Raw genomic sequence first — 17,376 nt, forward strand, 5'->3', positions numbered from 1 at the left:
GTAGGATTGGTGAATGCATTTCTTTTCACCGTCCAAATTTTGAATAGTTTCTGTTTCTGCACAATAATTGGAATAACCAAACAGCTTTTATGGATCCTTTGGTTCTATATAATTAACGTAGTAGGAATACTCAGAGGGGTGGGATGACCTTGTGGTTAGTGAGGTGATTTCCCAGCTTCACAGTCCTGGGTTTAGTAACCTGTAAATTTCCTGTCTAAGGATCCCTGACAATCAGCAACCTGGCTGACTGCGCACCTTTAAAAGGAAGCAAAATGAGAAACTGACATTAAATAAATGATATCAATAAATCTAACTTAAACTTCCAAAGATAGACACATTTTTCTGCTATTTTTAACCCAACCCTCACGATGATGTCTCAAGATGTTAAATACCATGGGAGACAAAACATATTTAAAAAAAATGTAACTAAAGAATAAACGTTAAAATCATAATTACATTAGCCTACATCACACAAATTAACCCCAAATAAATATCCATATGAAAACGCTGAAGTACAACAATAACAAACATCTTGACTCAAGGAACCTTTGCAGTCGATTACTCAAGTAAACTCATTCTGTCACTCGCGCAATATATAAGCTCTGATCTGATCTCTAAAAGTCTCTGCTGTGTTTCAAAATTACATGAAATTAAGACCTCATCAATGTGAGTTTGAGTTGACTTAATGACTTGTAAGTACTAGATTGTCTAATAATACCATTTACCATATGCTAATACTATATTACAAAAATCCTTTCATCACTTGGGCGAATTTCTCTCATTTTAATAACTTTCATCGCAACAACAACAACTCAAGTGAGGTTTAGCCTACAAGGTTCAGGACTGATATTTCCAAGTCTACTTGAACAGTTTACGAGGTGTCCATGAATGCATCCGGAGCGTGTAGGGAATGATAGTAGCGGTGAGTCCAGCCCCTGGGTGGGGATTTGTGTGATTGATGGTCACCTCCCGAGAGTGTTTCATGGACTCGCCCCCTCCCCGCCTCTCTCTCTCTCTCTCTCTCTCTCTCTCTCTCTCTCTCTCTCTCTCTCTCTCTCTCTCTCTCTCTCTCTCTCTCTCTCTCTCTCTCTCTCTCTCTCTCTCTCTCTCTCTCTCTCTCTCTCTCTCTCTCTCTCTCTCTCTCTCTCTCTCTCTCTCTCTCTGAGCAGGAATGTGAAAACTGGAGTCCAGTCAGTCAGCCACACGTTTCTGCACCGCACACTTTGCCTCAGTTAAATATATTGATGAGGAGGAAGTGATTTGTGAACGGATTCTGCGGACACTTTTTGTATTTACATTCTTAGGTCGAACGTATTTCTTTTCTCTTTTCCTCGACTGAAGAAAAGTTTGCTTTGAGACCCAACACAGCTGGAGTCAGCAGATGGAAATAACCTCTCCGTGTACAGCGAGCGCACCTTATTCCATGGGTCTCCCAACATGTAAGCTTTCTTCTTCTTTTTCCTTTTCTTTGCCTTGTTCTCATTATTCACGCTGTTATCGCAGTGTGAACACTGCGATAACAGCGTGTTCTGTGAGGTCACCCCTAACGAAAAATCACTGTATGTTCCTGTAGTGGCTGCTCCTGCAGGCACTTAGAGTGTGTTTCCTGAACTAAATGTCCAGTTTCCATTGGTTTTGTGGTACTTAATGGATATTTTGTGGTATTATAGTCCAATAACATGCCATATGCTGTATTGTTTGTAGTTTTGCTGTCATGTGTGTAAAGTTTATTATCGGAATGCTATTGCTATTTTGTAGAAGAGTCAAGATTGTTTTCAAAATAAACCTAAATTAATTGTAGCTATACGTAGTTCAAATAACAGACTACCTCTCGGGATATACTAGTTATTATACACGTTGCTAGTTGTTTTATTGTTTCTTAATTGACCAACATGATATTTAAATGGAAAAGCCTTAAAGAAACAAGTAAGATGGAGAATAATCGTTGCCCTCAGCTTATCAAACTTTTTATGATTACTGATTATTTAGTGGCCAGAGTCTGAAAATTATTAGATTGTGTTTGCTATTATATAAGAATCAAAAAATAACTGTATTGATTCTATATTGAATATCTATGGCTCTATCTTATTAGACCATGTCCAGTTTGATTTAGTGTGCTTATCTGCTTACTTCATCATTTAGGAAAAGTCATTTACTGACTGAGTACTTTACTAAAAAAAGATCTAACTAATGAGTAATACTCATTAGGACATGGATTCTTATCTGTGATTATAGCTGCACATATTGCATTATGACTTGATTTTGACTGTGGAACAGGTTTCTGGTTTTTCAACTTATAAAACTGTGTTTTTTTCATTCCAAAAGCCAACAACTTGCTCCCACAGATGATTTTTATGTCAGTGCTCAGTGTGGATGTTTCTCTTCCTTCTGACAGGGATCCCGAGTCACTGAGAAGGTGAAGACTGCTAGTGTTAAATGCTCACTGCAAGGCTTCCCGCAACACAGCAACTGCTCATAAAACTGCTGTTAGTTCAGTGACTGTGTGAACCATTCGCAGACTGTTTACCATGGCATCTAGTCTGACATGTACGGGTGTTATCTGGGCCCTGCTGTCCCTGCTGTGTGCTGCTGCCTCCTGCGTTGGCTTCTTCATGCCCTACTGGCTGCTGGGGACACAGATGGACAAGCCTGTGTCCTTTGGCACCTTCCGGCGCTGCTCCTACCCGGTGAGGGACGAGGAGAGGCAGGCCACGGTGATGCTGGAGCAGTGTGGGCGCTACGCCTCCTTCCACGGCATCCCGAGTCTGGAGTGGAGGATCTGCACGGTGGTAACGGGGGTGGGATGCGGCCTCCTCCTGCTGGTGGCACTCACAGCTCTCATGGGCTGCTGCATCTCTGACCTCATCTCACGTACAATTGGCCGTGTGGCTGGCGGCATCCAGTTTGTTGGAGGTGAGTTTACGTTTCTGTGATGTTTTGTTTGTGTTTGTACCTGCAACCAACCCGGCCCTCACCTTCACAATGGTGTGCAGTGCAAACGCTTTGAATACAATTATGAAGCGATCTGGGGCTGTTATGTCAAACTGTCAGATCACATATTTTTGAATGGTTTGCTTTGCATTGAAAGACTACAAGACGACTACAGATTCTCTATAACTCCTAAGATATAGATGTTTATAGAGAACTGGGAGCTTTTAATGGTTGTAAATAACTTCTCATTAAATTTGGTTTGAACGTTCCGACAGAAGTGTTGTTCATGAAACAAAATTACGTTGGTGAGGAAACAAGGACGCACAGAGATCTTGATAACGATGAAAATTTCACCTGTGGCCAACGTTTCTTGGCCAACAAACTTGTTGCTGTTGTTTCCTCAGATACTCGGCTCCAGAAGAAATGAAAAGTCTCCCAGTGAGATGTTGTTCCTGGGAGTCGGTTAATGATGTTGAGTCAGTTTACATTTCTTAGTTTACGACTGCTGTTTAAAAACAACACACACAATTCTTCACATTGCTGTACTGGATTGAGTTAATTTTTGAAAGAATGTTTCAAAAAGTACCGCACTTACAAACTGAATTGTTGATATCTCATCAAGTTTGTTGGTGCCAAAGGCGTTTGTGAAAATTTTATGCACATTTTGTGAATGGCTTTTGGTTATTTAAGGCTTTGGTACCATTTGAGAACGCTTGGATTGGTCCTGCATATTGTAAATAAGGTGGAACATACATGTGTAATTTGATGAAGAGAAAAACTTCACAGAACAGAGCTACATAATACTCTCTCTCTTATTTGTAGCAGACGTTTGGCATCAATTCATATCTTTTTGTTTTTAGTTTGACTGATGAAATGATGGAAAATTGAGCTTCATTTGGGTGACAAGCGTGCCCAAAATATGTCAGTGAGATTTTCTGCTCTGTGTTTGATCCGGAATGTGCCCCTTAAAGTTGAAAAGAAACCCACGCCCTTTCTCTTTCTCCTTGCCAAAACAGAGTCCTGTCCACGCTGCAGCTCTGGTGATGGAAATGTCTTTTTGTTTGTTTGTTTGATTACAGTAAGTGGACACGGCTCCACACGGCACCAGCTTTGTTTATGTGTACTGTTGGTTTTGCACATGTGTTCTCCCGGGACGTGAGGTCTGAGGGAAGGCTTCCATTGAAGCTGCAAGTTTCTCTGCCCTAGTTTAAGAAGCTGCGGTGCTCCAGCCCTCTCATTAACTCAAAAACTATTGCTCCCATACTGTGGCTCACCACTCTGCTATTTACAATCCCCCATCACTTCAGTTTGGTTTTTAAAAAAGTGATGTGACAGAAAAGCAGGTTGCAGGCAGATCTGACAGAGCTGCCAGGTTTTTCAGAGGGATAAATCTACAGAGGACCACCACAACGTGCCATGTCCTAGTTCTAAAAGGCTTAGCTACTTAGGAACATCAGTATTAATGATGTATAATATGGAGGATGATTAAGGTGAAGGCTGGCTGGTTTGTTCAGAAATGTGCACATTTATGTAAGGAGAGCTCCTTTTAAGCCCACAGCAACCCCGTACATACAGCATTACAGCAAGCTGCTATTTTTGGTTATAGGATTAAAAAATCCCTGTCTGTCTTTCTTGCGATTTCTCTCTTTCGCAGACTCACAAATCCAGACACGCATGAATTTGGATGGAGGGAGAGCAAAGGAAGGCGGGGTACAATACAAAGGGCACCGCTCAGTTCTTTTTAACTTGAATGCCGGTGAGCCAAAGGGCAGAGATGTCTCAGAAGGGCTAATTGGAAGTGACACAATTATGAAGCTCAGTGGGCTGCTCCATGTATTGTCTTCTATCACTTACAAAGAGTGTAGAAATGTCAGGGGTACGTTGGGAGAGAGAAGAAAAAATACCTGATGATTGAAACATTCTTCTTATTAACCGAGAACCTCGCTGAGAAATAAAGATCTGCAGGGGGATAACCAAAATGTGTGCTGAGAGATATGATCAAATCTCAGCGATTAGCGGGAACAGGGAGAGGGAGTAAATGAGGCGAACAGTTGGTGAGGCAATGCATACGAATTCACCAGATGCAAAGGAGCCTCATGGTTCATCGTCTGAAGTGTCTTCCCCCTTTTGTGTTTCCTCTGCTCCTATTGTAGGCCACTAATGAAGAGTGTCTTACCAGAGAGGCCAGGGCCTCTGGGCTGCCACAAGTAAAACATCCTCTTTATATCTCCCTGAAATTTTTCTCAAGCCCATGAAATAGATTAGAGCTGAAAGGATTTATCAGGGCTTTATCTCATTAGCTGCAGCCCCGACTGCAAGAATAACTTTTAACAACAACTATTATTGTTGCTAGTGTTGTTGTTTACCTCTTATAATGTTGTTTTCTACCAGTTCACTATGGGCAAGTTGTCCCACTGCTGGTTAATTGTTAATGGCAAAGGCCCAGATTTCCTCTACAGGCCAGAGAGTCTGAGTATGAGACTATGAGACTGTTCTGGCTCATAAATCAAAGGCCCTAAGAGTTCTCTGCTGCTTACACTAAACAACTGCCTTTGCTGTAGTTTCTTGTCTTAGTTATGCAGCGATGCAGCCCCCAAACGACTGAGGCACAGACGGGAGGTTCAGACATTAAAACATTCTTGACTTGGATTTGGTTGTTAGGGATTTTGATTCCCCCCTGCAGTGCCTCGCCTTGTCTTTTGGGTGCCCCAAGCGGAGCTGTGCACAGCGGGAAGAAAGCTATTTAACCTGTGTTTTCAACAGGCATGATTTAAGATCTTTATGTACATTTTTACATACTTTGTATTTCCCCTCTGCACAATAACCAGCCTTTAATTTATGCTTTTGTGTCCCCCTTTTATTTCATCTCTTTCCTCTCTGCACATGACAGGTAGTTTTGTTTTGACATTTTGCTATTTGATTGCCTCATGATGACTGACAGTTTGACAGGCCCAAGATTGGATGACTGGTCTACTCCATCACCGATTGAATGTTAAGGATAGCAATGGGAGCCTGGGGCCTCACCAAGTCATTTTGTAATGGGCTTTTTTCATAGCAAGATACTCCTTTCACTTCATAATATTTCTGATTGGTTGGGGGCGTTTAAAAGTAAGATGCCTGATCTGCTTGATATCCTACAGAAACAAACTTATAATGGGACTCAAATGACTGTGCAGCAGTTAGAGTTTTAGAAAGAAGACTAGAACAGAGTTTGTGTGAACTTATGTGCTGAGACAATAAGGGCTAAATGCCAAATTTGGAAAAGAGAGTGGTTAGGAATAGCAGTAGAGTCAGAGGTAAATTATATAGGCCTGCTATAGCAGGTATACCTAGATTGTGCACTGTCTGATGTTCTTGTTATATATATTTTATAAATATTACATTTTTTGCCGTCTCTGCTTGATTTTGTTGCCAGCTTTCTGCTCATTGTAGACTGTGAAGTTTGGCGATGTCCATTTAGTAATATGAATTGCAAATGTAGACCCAGTTTATGCCACCAACAACTATACCCTGTTGCCCTTTCAAGACAATCAATCAAATAAAACTGCTGTGATCCAAAAAACAAAGGTCCCAAAGGTTGATTTGCAGCATTTGAAGCCCAAATAACAGCGCATTAGGAGTAGTCACATTAGGAGAGGCAGTGATAAAGCATTGTTCCAAAACATGCCTGAAATCTCTCAAAAATATTGCCTTGACCTGCGGAGAATGTCAGCTGGATTGAAATCATTTTAACTCTTGATAAAAATGTCATGAGATATTGCTGCTCAAGGCCGGAGAATATAGGCTATATTTTATTGAGAAGGTGTTAAACTGCTGCGTCCTTGAAACTGAAGGCGAAATAACAAGACAAACAATATGACGCATGACGGGCTGTACTTCAGAGAGTTTGTTGGGACAGTATGTAGGGTACAAGCAGAGGACTTCATATGAGCTGCTGCTGTTTCAGAGTAGGTGCGGACCTATGAGGAGTGGTGTCCCCAAGGGATGTAAAAAAAAAAAAAAAAGAAGAAGTTTGAAACAGCTCATCGCAGCATATTTCACTGCCATAAGGGAAGGTTGTGGTCAGCGGGGAATCTATAGTCTAATTTTGTCTGTCATTGTTGGGAGAAGTACAGAGAACTCTTTACAGTTTTCAGAGAAATATTCTATGCCATCACTGCAGGATAGGCTAAAAGCATTTATTATTGATTAAAGTCATTTAATGTCTATTACATTAAATATCACCCCAGGGTTCTGACAGTCCTTTGATGAAATGAGATCAGAAAAATGTGGGTTTTCACATGCATTTCTGCCTTCTGATGCTCCCATGTGAGGTATTTCAGAGTGAGATGACAAACTTGTCGTTTATTTGACATACATTTATCTTTTGACCAGTTGCAAAGCTTTTGGTTTTGATTTTTTATTTCTTCAAAGCAGAACTGAATAAATTAACTTCAAAGACAGTGAAAATATAAACAGAATTCAATAAAAATAGATGAAACCGTATTAGGCTGGTTTGTCTGAACAAAAGAATATGTGCATGGAGGAAACAATGCGACTCACTGGGTCCAGCCTCCGCATTGTGCACAGGTTTGCTGGCCGCGCTAGTTGAATACTTCCCACAACAGCCTCCGCTGAAGCTGCAGTTGGTCCGAACTATCAAATAATTGGCTGTGTTGCCTTCTGGGAAAGCTTCTCCATTTCGTTTTCTGGTTGATTGGCTCTGTTTACACCTCTGTGCCAGCATCTCGTTTGCCCACACTGGTGTGGAATGTCAGTAAATGAACAATATGAAGCAGCAGAGAGGAGACACACATGAAATACGTTTAACTCTGGGTCTGTTTCAGTTAAGTTTGCCTCTGTTTTAAGTGTATCACTTTTTTGAGTAGCTCTTTTGTTCCTCCAGAGGTGACAAGTAACACACAACATGTAATACAGTATCTTGGTCATGTGTTGTTCAGGCCAGATGAAATTAAGTTTAGCACTACCTCTGTAGCTCAAAGTGCATGTCAAGGGCATGAGCATGAGTGATAAATTTAAAGACATGTAAATAAATTACAGATGGGCTGCCATTGTGGCTTCCATCATGTTGCCAAGGGCTATTTGGCACAGGAGTGTGTTGTCCTGTTTGAGAGCCATACCAGCACAGCCAGGAGCTTTGTCCTTGTGTTGGCTTTGTGAGTTCTTGCCAGCTGGATCCCGCCCAGTCCCAGAATGTGTGCTTCCACTCCCCTCTCACCAGCAGCACTCATTTTCAAGAGGTACAACAAAATAAAATCGCATCCATATGAGGAAGGCTTTGGAATGAAGAGCTCATTTTTCCGGGGGAATATTCTGTCTGGAACAGTGTCTCCTGACAGTCATTGTTTAATGGTGTCGGATCACGATGCATTTCCAAGGCAATGGGTAAATATTCCCTGACGCGCTGTGTTATCCTTTTACTTCTAAAAACCTATCTGTATTCCTTCCTCCTTGTAGGCCTGCCAGTTTGATGTGATGGTGATGGACTACACTGTCTCATCTGCCATGTAGGCATTGCATAAAACTAATGAGATAGTACTGGCCCATATGTTTGAAAGAAAAAAGCCAGGCCTTTTCACTAAGGACAAGACTTTGTGTAATGGTTTTTAGAACGCTATCATTGCTTACATTTCCGGCCACTGATGGTTATAATGTGGACGTCTCTTCCTCTGGGTTGATTGATCACCTAAAGTGCAGACCACTCTTGCAACACTGTAATGCGCTCATTCAGCCCGGTAGCTATTTTTCCTCAACATACAGTCCATCCTTTTCTGCCCCCCTTTACTAACCTTTCAGGTTACTACAGTATTATTTCAAGTGCCCTCAGTGTTTAACTCTCTGTTTCAGGCTTGTTTCACCTTTCCCCTAATTCTGCTTTCTGTCCACTCCTATGTGTCCTTCCGCTCTCCTTCTCCATCTCCATCTCCTTCCCTCACTCTCCTCCTCCTCATCGCAGTGGCTGTGCACTTTGCTGTCTGCAAGCAGATAAATAAATAGATTGGGCCAGTACCCAATGACCCGAAGAGTGGACCTGGGCTCAGCCAGAAAGACAGAAAGAGAGAACGGATGAAAAAAAAAAGAGTGAGACAGAAACAGAGAGAAACAGGGCGGAAAGCCCAGCATCAACAGGGATTTAGTTTTGTCAAACAGGAAGTCTGGGAAACCAAAGGACAGACAGAAGGGTTATTTCAGTCTGTTCCTCTGTTAAGTCATTGTTTTCACTGCCATAGTAGCAGGCGTGCTGCGTATCGGGTTGTTTTTGTCACTCAGAACGGAACTGTTCCAGAAAACGTGTCTGGTGTGTCTGCATTTGTGTCTGGCATTATTGCAGCTGTAAAAACAAAGAGCAAGGGAGACTGACAGAGCGTGGAATGAATGAATTTTGGATATAAATTCGGTAGTGCTAATCATTAATTTGTAAGTAATTTACCAAGCATGATATCAAACATTTGCTGGTTTCAGCTGCCCAAATGTGTGGATTCCCAGTTTTTTGGTTTAGTGCTATTGGTTAGACAAAACAAGTAATTTGACTGTGGTCTCTGGGAAATCGGGATGAGTATTTTTTAAAACCATTTGACATTTTATAGACGATCGATTAATCAACAAGACCAAGAATCAACCATGCTAGCAGCTCTGTGAGGCTGTACTGAGCAACTTTGGCCCTTTGAGCGAAATGCTAACGTCAGCACGCTAACATGATCACAATGACAATACTAAGATGCTGATGTTCAGCAGGTATAATGTTAACCATGTTCACCATTTTAGTTTAGTGTGTTAGCATGCTAACATTTGCTAGGCTGATGGGAATGTCATTAGTTTTGCAGGTATTTGGTCACCTGATGAAGGTGCTAGATAAAAAGTCAGGGGATCACCAAAGTTATTCATTGTGAGAGGGGACCCAAATTTCATGGCAATCCATCCAATATTTGTTGAGATATTTCAGTCTGGACTGAAGTGGTGGACTGACCGATATTGCCGTCCCTAAAGCCACACCGCTAGCATGGCTAAAAAGGTAACTGACATGTTCATTAATGATGAAAATAATAATTAGCAGCCCTAGAACACAGGAACCTAATTAATTTCTTTGCTAAGAGTTTATTTTCTGAGATGATTACTGCGTTCTAATGAGTTCTCCTCTACTTTAACAGAAAGGACGAAGCAGACAGAAAAGTAATTGTTAACACATATCACGTCTCTGCCGCTGACACCTAAAACAGCGAATATGTGTGAATGGATGAAACACTGTACAGACAGATGCTTAACAGATGGTGGAGGCTCCGCTTCTCTGTATCACTTGTGACACACATTGTGGAGGGCATGTTTGATGTCACTGCCCTAGCCTGTACGTTCAGTGAGCAATCCTTTAGGTAGGGATACACGAATAAACCCCTTTCATGCGGTTGGAGCCATCCAAGTCCTTGTTTCTGTGGCAGATAAATCCTATTGTGTGAACAAAAACACAAAGAGAGAATAAGGGAAAGAAAAAAATGCGTGTTTTCCTGAACTTCACCACATGTTATGTCTAATTAGGGATGAAGAAGATGGAAAGCCCACATTTGACCTGTTAGACATCTCTGAGAGAGTCAGAGGCCATGAGTCTGCTGAATAAATGAATAAGTATAGATTGGATGGATTGGGTCTGAGCCGTGTGGGATAAAGTAGTTTGCTCAGTATTCATACCCTGTTTTACAGTCTCAGAGGCACCGTGCTTTTAACACTACAGTTAATTATACCTGTTCTTCCTAGTAAGGGGGAATGCAGGGTCAATACTCCTTTTGTGCTGCCTTCTCGTAGGTCAAATAGCAGGCCAGTGAGGAAATAGAATATGGGCTGGATGTATGAAGACAGATCTGCAAATAAAATGGCTGCGTAGAATAGCTGGGAGAGGAGTCTATTTTTGGTAAAGGAATCCACAGTAATCGCCTGTTTCTTTACCCTCAAACCATAGATACATTATATTGTAAACTTCCATATTCGAAAGAGGCAATGCGAACACCCACTTAAGAATGAATCATTTTTCTTTTCGCCCCTTTGACTCGTAGATGAAGTATCTCCGGCATCTTAAACCCTGAAAGGCCAGGAATAGCTTTAAGAGCTGCATGAAGAGCTGGAGCTCTCATGATAGGTAATGTGTGGAAAAGAGTGACCTCTGTCTCCGGGAGAATTAGATCAGGGTCACTGTGCAGCTCTGGGAAAGAAGCTTTGTCCCTCAGTGGGTCACTCAAACACATATGGCCGTGCTGCTAGACAGTGGGGACAGGTGAAGGTGGCGTAAAAGGCAGCTGAAGATCAGATCAGAGGAGGACAGGGGTCACGTGTGCAAATGCATTTGTCTGTCAAGAGTGGCCCACAGTCTGTTAATGACTTGGTGACAGTAGTTGCATGTGTGAAAGGGACATGTGCTCTTGTAAAGTGTGAATTTGTTGCTTCTTGTATCGCTGGGTTTTCTGAGAGTACATGTAGTTTAACCTGCATGTGGCTGAGGGTGTTAATGTCCCGTGTGCTGAGGCCATTGCCTGCCTTTGCTGTCTGCCCTAAGTAATGCTGGGAATTTAGGGTAAATATGTTCTCTTGCCCCCTAACCCCCCCAACTTCCCCATCCTCCTCAGCACCACTACAAGTTTAATTTTAGATGCTTTTAATGAGAGTGCTTGCATGTGTTGCACAAGAGAAAGTGTTTGAATTGAATACATTTCACAGCTTTCCTTTTGTTGTCTTTACAGCATTGGGCTAAAATCTTTATCTAACTTGTGACTGTGAATGCTAACAGAGTCAAGGATTTTTCCGTTATGAATTTAGCTTATATAAATTAAAGGGCGGCAAGACCCTTGAGAGAATGGGTGTTTGTGTGTTTAGTGATCAATACAAATAAGACTTCATTTGAAGAAGTGGAATGTGCATTGTGGGCTTTTTTGAAGCCTTGTAGAAACACACCATCAAAGGCACCTTGGCATAGTAATAAGCAAAATGTCACTCCTGTGATTATCATAAAATGACAACCCTGTAATTGTGCCGCATGAAATTATGTCTCAGGAAAAAATGTGTGCATGTCTCAGTTTTTATAAGGCTGACACAAGCTGAACAATACTCTCCATTTTGAGGCCCACGGCTGTACTTGTGGAGACTGGGGAGGGTTTAGTGAAAGGCAGTGGAAGGCGACGCAGTGTGACTCCAGTTTTGCTTTGCTTCCCAGACTCTCATTCCAGCTGGTCAGCAGCAGTTGGGTGGGCTCTCCCATCATAGGATCTGGTTTCCACAGCAGCAGGGGGTGCAGACCCAAAAGAGAGAGAGAGAGAGGGAGGGAGGGTCAACATTTGGAGAAATCCTAGCAGTCTGTGTTCTGTTGCTTAAGATAAACAAGTTAAGCTACAAGTTGCCTTTAGATTCAAGAAACAACACACCACCATTCTGGTGATAGTCAGTTCAGCTCCCAAAGTCTATTTTTACCCTCCACGAGCAGATTGTAGTCAAGCCTCAACAGTTAAACAGCACCTTGTTGACTGGCCTTCCTGTGAACCTAAAAGAGAAAAAAATTCAACAGCAAGACATAAACAAAACCCAGCAAGAAAGAGCTTGAAGTCAGGCATTTACCCTATCTTGCCAGCAGACAAAGGTTGTGAAAGTAGGAAAAGGAATAAGAGGCCTCGAGATGGGACGCCCATTCAGTTCACCATAAGACAGAGTGGCTGGATGTATTTTGAGCCGCTCTTTCCAAAATGCAGCCCTGTGAAAGCATAACACAAGATCTCTGGAATGCACAAAGTGAGCTTCATCTCAGAGAGAGAGCTAGAGGAGGCTATAAACAGGACAGAAGACGTGCTCTACCCATATTTGTATGTGTTTATGAAGATCAGCAAGAGCTAATGGCCATATATAGGATTGTTGTGAAAAACAGCTTGGTGGAAGAGCTGTACGGAGCTGTCTTAGTATAAAGTTTTAATATTAAATACCATGTTATAATTAATAAATTGGAAATTGAAATAGTGTTGGAGTCCAAATCTGAGGAACTTTCCTTGAAGTTGTGCCTGTCTGTTATAAGAGCAGAGAACATTAGCAAGACAATCTATCCTCCAGTCCCGCTCTGCCTCTTCCCCTGCTGCTTTCATGCACTTTATTAACATTAGTCACATATTCTCTTTTCTGTTTTCACTTGTTTCTTGCTTGACTCATGTGTATGTGCTTGAACAGAAACAAAATACCACAGAAAACTGAAATGAAAAGCGAAAGCTGAGAGTTCTGCTTCTTTCCAAAGGGAGCATGGGAACAAAGGTACTCTTTGATCCAGCAGAATGACTTTGCTCTCTGCACTAATTCTGGGTCTGGACCAGTCTGAGCCCCCCGGTGTTGTTCTCCCAGGCCTGACAAGCCAACTACACCCAGTTTGTGGCCCCTGGGCTTGCATGGGGTCCCCATTGGTTACGGCGACCTGGCTCTAGTTACAGTTACACCAGAATATTACAGAAAGTTTTCCTGGGAGTGATTTAGAGTAATACTGTGACTGAACCCGGGGCTTTTTAATCACATATTCCAGCCATTGCTTGAGCTGGCTCACGAGTTGATGTCTCTAGTGGGAGATGGTGTGGATTAATCGAAATGATTAAATATGAGTTATTCTCTGGACTATAGACGCACCAACATAATGAAAACACCAATCTTCAGTGTATAGCTCCAAGATAATGCAAACACTGACCACCATCATTTGTCTGCTTTGTGTTGTGGCTTTCATTTTAAATAAATCATTGCAAGACGAAGTAATCTAAATCCATTCAAAAGTGAAAATGGAATCAAATTCATTTCTTTCTGGCAGTGTCTGAGCTGTTCTAGTATCCAACATCTGAAAAAAGTATTGATTTTTTTTTTTTTATGAAATACATGAACCTTATTACAGTCTCTACACCCTAGTGTTATAGTCTGACTCTACCTGAATGTAAGCACCATTACATGGGCAAATTGGAAGGCAACCAGAAAGCTTTTAACAGACACAACTAAAGACAAGGGTGTCACCTGTTAAGGTGAAGCAGAATGGAGGATTTGTAATTACACAGTGATTGTACGTGGAGCCAAGCCCTTGGGAGGTGAAGCGTATTGCTCTGCTGCCAGTGATATCACTCACATCTACTTATCTCCTGCACTGCCAGCTAAGACTTGATCATTAGTGAATGTGTCGCTATCATGACTGTCCTGATAGTGCTACTCTAATGCTGGTCCTTTGTTGGCATTCCCCTCGGGGCAACTCCCTTTCCTGCCTCCCACTGCCTCCTGTCTTTCTGCTAGAGCCCGTAAATGCAGGAAAACTGAAGATATGGCTTTCATTAGAAAATTGTAAGAAAGGCTTTTCAAATTGAATTAGGCTCTTTCACAAGGCATGCACTTGATGTGATTATTTTAGGGCGAAATTACTCAAATAAAAGGAGATTCAGCTGATTGCTTGTCATAACAACATAGTTGCAGTGGCTGGCTGAACTGTTCTGACAAAGTGATGGCAGGTTAGAGGTCGATGTAATTTTTCCGAACATCGCTGAGTCTTTGTGAGAGCTGCTGGATCAGGAAGTGAAGTCCTCCAAAGCTGTTCTGCTCAACATGTTTTAGCCTGAACGTGATGTGCTTCACCATCTGACATTTGAAGATAACCACAGAGTAAGTGGCTGGCTGGAGTGTGCTTTTTTTTTTTTTTTTTTTCCAAACAGAGAGCTCTCAGCCTCACTCATGATGGATGCCGAATGGCTCGTCATGTGCAAAGAGGGAGATAATAGAAACCGAGAAGTCAAAGGCACTCAGGTCTACTGATAACACGGTGTAGGCTGTCAGTCACACAGCAGAGTGGACAAAGCATAGGTTGTACTGTTTTGATTGCCCGCTTGATATCTGATTTTTGATTTGATGTAAAACCGACATCACTCTCTCAGTCGACCCAGAAATGAAATGTCATTGTTTTTTTCGCCTCTGTAACTGCATCAGCTCTCTGGTGTGAGGTAGCAGAGGTGGTTATTGTAGAGGTAGGCGAGTTTGACCCCCATCATTCAGTAGTTACACTGCACATCACCCATGAACAGCAGTGACATCAAAGTTAGTCTGTAAGCCATCCAGTAAACTGACCCAGGCTACATGCACAAAATGTCAATAAAAGCAGAGACAGCTGTGCGGTGTACAGGGACCCTGCAATACCCTGCTGAGTTTTGGCTACTAAATGTCCGTTATTATCTCAGCTCATCGTCCTCTACAGCCTCCACTGCGTCTGGAGCGCTTAGATCATTTAGCTTCTGCTTCCTCAGGCAATGCGGTTGAAGATGAGTTATCCATTATTTTGCCTGTCAAAAAAAGCAGAGAAACAGCTGAAAAGCATGTGGACTCGCTGGCTGTTGATCTGTGCTGGAAATGTCCTCTAGGATATGAGCAGGATTTTGTTATGTATTTTGGCAGATGCATCCTGAATGATTAGACCAACTTTTGGATCAGACTGCAAAGCAAGAGCTGCACCTCTTAATGAAAATCAAGTGGCTGCTCTGCAGTCGGCTCTGTTGGAGAAACTGGTATATCTGTCTATTCTATGATGGATTTTAATCAGTATGATTGTTTAATGTTGGTGCAAAATGTTCAGAAAGGAGCCCTTGAGCTAAAAGCTTTGGCCTGAAACCAAAACCTGATGTTTACTGTGGATGTTTGTATTACTGAAGACTTTTCTACTATCAGCATAACGGCACTTAATATACCTTGACATGTTGTTAGCCAGTTATCTGCTAGAATAAAAAAATGACACCACCTAAACCGAACTGAAAATAGCCACTTTTTGAAACAGTGTACAGTGTTTCTGGGTGGAGTTTCCCTTCAAAGCTGCCAGCAGTCATATAACTGTAAAATAATAATATGACTATACTCAGCCAATTTACCATAAAAAATATGTAGTTTAACAAGACAGGAAAAACAGAAGAGACAAACAGTCCGAAATGAAATATCAAAGGTTTCAAAGGAAATCTGACAGCTTATTATTTTAAAGGACTGCACAAAGAAAGGCACATACTAGAAGAAAAATGGCAAATATATAGTTACTGGTCATTCCACAGCTTTGTTCTCTATCCTCCAGAGACACAGTGAAAGACTCAAGGGGAGCTGAGTACTTTTTCCTGCGCAGTTGTCGGCCAGCTACTGGCAACTGGCGCGTGGAGATTTCCCCCGGTGGCATACATTCAGTTTGAGAAGACACATTTATACTACACATATGCCACTCCAAACTTCAAACTAAAAAATCACTGGTGTTTTACAATTACTTTCAGCGTAGTCACTGTGAAATAGTTTTCACTGCTGAAATGTGATGGAGGTATAGCAGCTAGTCAATAAAGCCCAAAGTAAAAATTTGTGTGGTTTGATAAGAAAACCATGAACATAAATGGGATGAAGTAACTTGGTTGTGGTTCTCATAAACTTCTTTGGGCAAGAGTTTGTGATTTACTTTATAGAAAAAGTGTTTCCTTTCTGAAATCTAGTCAGAAGCTCCCCTGGGGTTTCACAAACATCCTCTTTCTTGAAAGGCAACTGAACAAAACAACAATTCAAAGCAGGCTTGTACAGAGGTATCATAGGGATATAAAGGTGTGTTGTCGTCGAGCCAAAGTATTCAAACAGTCATTCTTCCCACTGCTTATTGATGGGGTCTCAGCAGGGTGTTGCTGAGTCTGGAAGACACCTGCCCTGAGCCACAGCAATCTGTAATCATGATCAAAGCTCAGATCCGTCAGCTGGGAGCCCGGTTGTGTCCTCGCTCTGAGCTTTGTTGTTTTGAGCGTGCTCTTCTCCCCTTGGCAAGCCCTGCAGGCAGTTACACAGGAGGTGAGTGGGAGTCGTGGGGACAGTGCAGGGTGGAGACACACCAGGCCCAGGCTTGGGACAGGGAAGTCTGCAGGACTTATTGATCTGTGACAAGAGATATACATCCTCTCCTGAGCTACCGACAGACCATTTGTCACTTGTGGTGATGAGCCTCTTTCTGCTGCCTCGCTGTGTACTCTGGATGTGTTTTATACTGTTTCTCCCAACACTTTTTTTTTTTTTTTTTTTTTTTTTTTAGAAATCTTGATCTACATTCTTCACATACAGAATACAACACCTTTCTCTCTCTGACATCCTGCCACTGACCTTCTGCTTTTCGCTTCTGTCTTAAAAACCCACCAAATGATTGATCATACACTGTGTGTCTAGCAATTAAGGAATCCCCCTTGCGCCTTGGCTAAACATATTATCCTCTAACATCCTCCTCTATCTCACCGCTTTGTGATAATTACCCCGTTGTTAGACCTTGAGCTTGAGAAGTAACACCTAACCAAGGGCAACGTGTCGCGTGCAGGGCAGGACTGTGATTCATTGGTATGTATATGGCTGGCTATATATCTTCAAGAAGCAGTAATAGGTGGAGTTGGTGAGCTGAACATGTGGGAAATGGGCTGCTGTCAC

The 17,376-nt window shown here is 42.1% G+C and overlaps 1 protein-coding gene across 1 annotated transcript in view; it reads left to right on the forward strand.

Moving 5' to 3' along the window:
- Positions 1-1,124: 1,124 nt before the first annotated feature.
- Positions 1,125-17,376, forward strand: part of LOC122879191 (LHFPL tetraspan subfamily member 6 protein) — a 42,372-nt gene continuing 26,120 nt past the window's right edge. The window contains exons 1-2 of the mRNA XM_044203031.1: positions 1,125-1,439; positions 2,396-2,913. Coding sequence (XP_044058966.1) covers positions 2,529-2,913 — 385 coding nt within the window. The 5' untranslated portion in view covers positions 1,125-1,439; positions 2,396-2,528. The remainder of the gene's footprint in view (positions 1,440-2,395; positions 2,914-17,376) is intronic.

This window comes from Siniperca chuatsi, linkage group LG7 (genome assembly GCF_020085105.1).
Source record: "Siniperca chuatsi isolate FFG_IHB_CAS linkage group LG7, ASM2008510v1, whole genome shotgun sequence".
Taxonomy (NCBI): Eukaryota; Metazoa; Chordata; class Actinopteri; order Centrarchiformes; family Sinipercidae; genus Siniperca; species Siniperca chuatsi.